At 32.6% G+C, this 5,908-nt stretch overlaps 2 protein-coding genes across 2 annotated transcripts in view; both read right to left on the minus strand.

Annotated features, from left to right (window-relative positions):
* Positions 1-1,773, minus strand: part of LOC102604807 (LIM domain-containing protein PLIM2b-like) — a 2,520-nt gene extending 747 nt beyond the window's left edge. The window contains exons 1-4 of the mRNA XM_006341656.1: positions 1,639-1,773; positions 1,033-1,132; positions 911-939; positions 695-784 (exon numbers count right to left, since the gene is read on the minus strand). Of these exons, the coding sequence (XP_006341718.1) occupies positions 695-784; positions 911-939; positions 1,033-1,132; positions 1,639-1,773 (354 nt within the window). The remainder of the gene's footprint in view (positions 1-694; positions 785-910; positions 940-1,032; positions 1,133-1,638) is intronic.
* Positions 1,774-2,679: 906 nt separating this feature from the next.
* Positions 2,680-4,583, minus strand: LOC102605141 (premnaspirodiene oxygenase-like). The gene is made up of 2 exons (XM_006341657.2): positions 3,639-4,583; positions 2,680-3,498 (listed from the first exon to the last, which is right to left on the minus strand). The coding sequence occupies exons 1-2, from the start codon at positions 4,533-4,535 to the stop codon at positions 2,875-2,877; spliced, it is 1,521 nt and encodes a 506-aa protein (XP_006341719.1). The 5' UTR covers positions 4,536-4,583; the 3' UTR covers positions 2,680-2,874.
* Between the last annotated feature and the right edge of the window lie 1,325 nt (positions 4,584-5,908).

Here is a 5,908-nt window from a genome sequence, read left to right on the forward strand (position 1 = left end):
AACCCCAAAACAATCCCCCCCCCCCCCCCCCAACCCCGCCTCTTATAATCTTGGACCATTGGTGTTTGGTACGACGAAAATCAAGAAACTGTTTTCTATTAGGAGGTCATTTTCTGGTGTTTAGTCACCAAAACATATTTTCGAAGGAAAATAGTTTCATCAAAATGAGAAAAATGACTTTCTTTAGTAAGGACATTAAATGCAAGCTTTATAATACAAGCTTAATAGGACTCAATAGCGTTTGCCCTATTCTTATATATGTAGCTTAAAAATCAACTAAGTGTATATACAAAAAGAAAAATCAAAATTAGTCCAATTACTAGTACTTGTGGTTACTATCCTAAAAATTCACAACCCTAAAATTCAAATTCTAAATCTATCGACCGTCTCTGCCCTTATTTGTAGAAAGAATCTTTTTCCTACAATTATATAACTTTTAACTTTATACTATTTGTTCAAACTAACACTTAGACATTTTTATTAATCTTAATTACTCAAAAAATTCATAAAAACATTCTTCAATTTATACTATCATCAACTTTTAATGACGGATAATGTTCTTCACTCACCAATAAAACACCAAAAAATATTTTCCAAAAAGACGTCTTTACAGAAAATGATTTCCGTCATACCAAACACATGGATAACTAGTGAAGGGGCTTATTTATTTATTTTTAAATATAATGAATCTAACCTTTTCAAGTGGATAGACAGTTTTGGTGCAGGCCGCACATTTGTCTTGGGTTCCAGAAAACATGGCAGAGAGTTTGCTTGGAGTTCTTGCCTGCACAAAATTTTACAGACTAATTAGGATGGTTTAAAGAAACATAAAATATAATTTTTTGAATTTACAAATTTCATTTTATAATAAAACTTGATGAAAATGTACTTAATTACAAGCATAACGTACCAATGCATTTTCCTTGTCAGGCTTAGGTGCTGAAATGTTAATTAAAAGGACAAAAATAATTAGTAAAAATGAATTTAAAAAATTAATTGGCATGTATTATGTAAGTTAAAACAATGTCTTACAAGTCTGAAAGTTCTTGCTAAAATTTCCACATTCCTTAAAAAGTTGTTCAAAATGTGTCTTGCAATAGAGGACTCCATCCATGGAGGAGTAGTTGCTCATCTACATCATATTATATTAAATGTCATATTATTATCCCATGATCATAATATAAAAAAGAAGTACAATAAAAAAATAATGATCATCTCATGATCTATTGAACAACAATTTAAATTCTCTAGCGAAAGCCTAAATAAACGAGGAGGATTGAAGTAGATTGACCCCCATTATAAAACTACTCATACGTGACATGCTTAAATGGAGCGACATAGATAGTAAGGATTCATATAATTAATTATGACAATTAGTTGTCTGAAATTGAGGCGTGAAATTTGTTGTTGTTGATTTGATGTGAGGAGGAAAGATATCTTGCTAACTTTTAGTGGTGTTTTGAGATAAAAAAGGATAAACTTCTTTTAATCAATTTCTTGAAAAGTGGATGTGGTATGTTGCAACAACAATAACCACGCCTCAATTTCAAGTAAATTACGGTCTATTATAATGAATTCTTACTGTCCATGTCGCAACAATTACATATTAAAAGAAAGGACAAAAAAAGATGCACCAACCACAAGAGTTCCTTTGCAATGTGTGCATTTGAAGCAAGATTTATGATAAGTTATTCCATCAGCAGACAACAAATCAACAAAGTAAACAGTCTTATCACAAGCTTTGCATTTATCCAATGTTCCTGTGAATGACATTTTTTTAAATTTTTTTTTATTGTCTTCTTTGCTTTTGTTTGAAATTCAATCTCAATAACTTTTTTGTTTCGGAGTTAGAAATGGCAGAGGGAAAAAAAATTCAACAAGAAATGCTCTTCTGCCCAATTATTTTTGGTTATTGAGATTAAACAAACAACAAAGAAAAGCTTGTGTAATAGAGAAATTCATTAACTTTTCCAATTGAAAATAATTAGTTGAATTATGCTATATCAACCGATAGTTTTCGGACACGTGATTGGGAGATCAAAATATTAGGAGATACAATTTACCTCTCATTCTCTTAAATTTGAGTGAAATTAGGACCTTCTTTTAATCTTTCCCTTTGTTGCAACATTATAATTTAATCTATTCTATGTTATTAGGTTAATTCAAACTTGGTATTTCCCTGTATTTTCGTTAAAAAAAATAATTAAAAAGAGGACTATATGTCATTTTTCTAACAAGTAATGAGCCCATTTGACTTAACTGAAATAATTGAAGAATCGAAACTTAAGATTGACTTTCAAAAGTTGCCAATATGAAACCTAGGCCAAAAGTTACCAATATGTAACCTTACTTTGACTTCTTGGCTCGTCCAACCTAGTAACATTCATGAGTTGCTAATTCAACTGATCAAAAGAAGTTGAGAAGTAACAAGCGCGGTGTTTTCTTTCTATCACTCTCATCTAACAACATTCATGAGTAAAATTTGGGGTAGCTCAGTCAACTTTCCTATTGCAATTGAATATATGTGATTAATTACATAATATCCTCTCATTTTTATGAAATCATATCAAGAATTTAAATCATATCCTCTACATAATAGTAACACTATATATATATATATATATATGTGTGTAACCATAGATATTAATTAGATCAATTTTCACCATTTGGCAAAGAACATTAGGAAGAAACAGGAGGTAGTGATCACCCCTTTATTAATAAAATTTCCCAAATGAGATAAGCCCCTGAGTCCAAAGAAGGATCATACAGTACTGATATTACAAAGAGAAGATTGAAGAAAATAAAATGCACATACTAGTTATTATAGCGGTTCCCTCTTTTCCTAGAAAACGACTCAAATTATTTATTTACGCTCTAATAATCACTCGTATTCCCATAAGGAATTCCAATTACATGCAAGTTGGTTTTCTTCCTTACTGTTTCACCAAAAGCCTCTGTCATGTCAAGGTTGTTTGGTTCAATTCCATTTGGTAGTTTCCAATCAAAATGCAACAAAAGCTGCGCAAGTGGAAGTTCAAGATTTGAAATTCCAAACAAAATTCCAGGACATGCTCTCCTTCCAGCACCAAATGGTATGAACTCAAAGTTATTCCCTTTGAAATCAAGTGTCGAATTCCGATGTCTTTCTGGTTCAAAGCATTCAGCATTTTCCCAGTATTTTGGATCCCTGCATATTGCCCATGCATTAACCATTAACCTTGTATTGGCCTGTATCTCGTATCCGCCAAGTTCACATCTTTGTCTAGCTACTCTTGGTACTAACAAAGGCACGGGCGCGTGCAATCTCAATGTTTCTTTGATAACTAATCTCAAGTAGTCCAGTTGCTGCACTTCAAACTCTGTGATCATACTTTTTCCTTTGAATGCTTGTCTCACTTCGGCCTGCGCCTGCTCCATTACCTGTGGATTTTTCATCAGTTCTGCCATTGCCCACTCTAAGGCTGTCGATGATGTGTCAGTCCCCGCAATAAATGTTTCCTGAGAATGCAATTAAAGTTATATCTCAGATGAGTTGATCGTGTAAATAGTTCTTTTACACTATCTGTATATAGAAGTTAAACTCAAGTCGAAAGCTTTCTAAAACATTAAAGTAAAAGTGAGATTCTGTAAAAACATACCAAAATGACAGCTTTGATTGTGTCAGTTGTGATAGGAACTTCAAGGTCACCACTTTCTTGAACTCTCAATAGTACATCTACAAGATCTTCCTTGTCCTCACGATTGATTGCTAGTTTCCTTGCAGCTTTATGCTCTTGGAGAACGCTTTCTAAAATCTTGTCGATTTGGTGATGTATTTTCTCCATTGCAGCCTTTGCACCAGTTAGAGGATGGAGAAATTTGAGTGAAGGGAATGTGTCTGGCAAGTCAAATCCACCTGCAAGATCAACTATTTTCCTCAAGGTAGCGATAAATTCATCTTGGTTCTCGAGTTTCCTACCAAATGCTGCCCTGGCAATTATGTTGTTTGTCAAAGTAAATATCATTTGACTTAGATTGATGGTAGTACCAGCAGGATTCAAGGAAATCGTCTTGATGAGATCCTTCACTTCCTCTTGTCTTAACGACTCAAATGACTGTACGCGTTTGACATTAAGTAGCTCTGCAACACATATTTTTCTAAGTTGCCTCCAATGATCACCATAAGGAGAGAATGTAATCTGAGTGCTATTGTATCCAATTATATCTGCAACAAGAATTTTCGGCCTATCTGCAAAAACAAGATCATGTGTTTTCATAACTTCTTTCGCTGCTTCAGCCGAGGATACAATAACAGTAGGAACTTCACCAAATCTCAAGTGCATAATCGGTCCGTATTCATTAGCCATGTCTCTCAAAGTATGATGAGGGAGTGATCCCATTAACTGATGCAAGTTCCCGATAAGAGGAAGTTTTCGTGGACCGGGGGGTAAATTTGCCCCTTTTCCTCTCATGGATTCACTTATAAGCTTAATAGCTATGACTAGAAAGACTAGAAAGCTAAGAAATATAGAGAATTGGGAGAATGGAAGCTCCATTTCAATGAGATTTAGTTATGTGAATACAACTTTTACAATGTTAAGCTTTATAGAAAAGTTTCAAGAATTAAATAATAGCTCAATTTCTTGTTCTCTAGTGCAAGTTGTTACTGTAATCATCATTGTAATTGTTACTGCAGAACTCTATTCCGTTATCTTGATGAGAGTATCAAATTGATCAATCATAGAGTTTTGGACATTACCTCCTTAAATCTTAAACTATATATATCTTCATGTAACATTATTTCTATTTATATCAATCATGTATAATCTTAGTCATGCTTTTATAGACAGGATAGGGTACTTTTAACTGTGTCTGGATGAGTGTTGCAACATAGTAAGAGATGTGACATGTATTTACCATATACAACTATAGTTTCTATCAACTGTATTTTACATTTGTATTCTATCAAATATAAGTGGGAGATTTGTATCAAGCGAGAGATGGTGGAGATCTATGTTCTTCCTTTTCATACTCGGACTCTTTGCACGCCTGAACGAGGGAGAAATATAATATTGTATTAAAGAGTATACAAAACATGATACAAATGTATAACTAGGATAAGATACAGTTGAATACATCGACACAAAATCTATAGCCAGTAAACACTCAAATACATCAATATATAGTGAATACATAAGGAACAAATAGACTTGATAATTATATTTGTTGATACATAGTGAATACACAAGGAACATATACACTTGACGGTGATACAAATTTTATTTGTTGATACAACCTGATACAATTGTATTCGTTAATACACTTGATACAATTATATTTGTAATACAAATCAATTGTATTCGTTGATACAAATCAATTGTATTCGTTGATACAAATCAATTGCTCTTTATAATATGTAAGTATGAATTGTAACTAAGCAAGCTATAACTATAGATTTATAGTTATGACCAAACTAAAGTCATTTTTGAAATTACATAGTAAAGCAAACATGTGATATGTATTTACTATACACAACTATAGTTTAAAAGAATTACAATTTATAACTATATTTTTTATAGCAAATTTCTATCTCCCTCGACTCTCCCCTCTCCTTCTCTTTGTATTTCCAGTCCAATACAAGTTCCAGATTGCAAAAGAAGTTGTATCAATTGTATTTTGGCAACTGTATTTTGTATCATTTATAGTTGAGAGATTTGTATTAGGCAAGAGATGGTGGAGACCTCCCTTATTCATCTTCTCCTCTTTTATTTCATAGGCAGACTCTCAATATGCCTGAACGAGGGAGAAATACAATATTATATCAATTGTATTCTAAAAGAGTATACAAAATATGATATAGATGTATAACAAGGACAAATTACAGTTAAATACATTGAATACAAATCTTTAGCCAGTTGCAAATACACTC

This window comes from Solanum tuberosum, unplaced genomic scaffold (assembly GCF_000226075.1).
Source record: "Solanum tuberosum cultivar DM 1-3 516 R44 unplaced genomic scaffold, SolTub_3.0 scf00027, whole genome shotgun sequence".
NCBI lineage: Eukaryota > Viridiplantae > Streptophyta > Magnoliopsida > Solanales > Solanaceae > Solanum > Solanum tuberosum.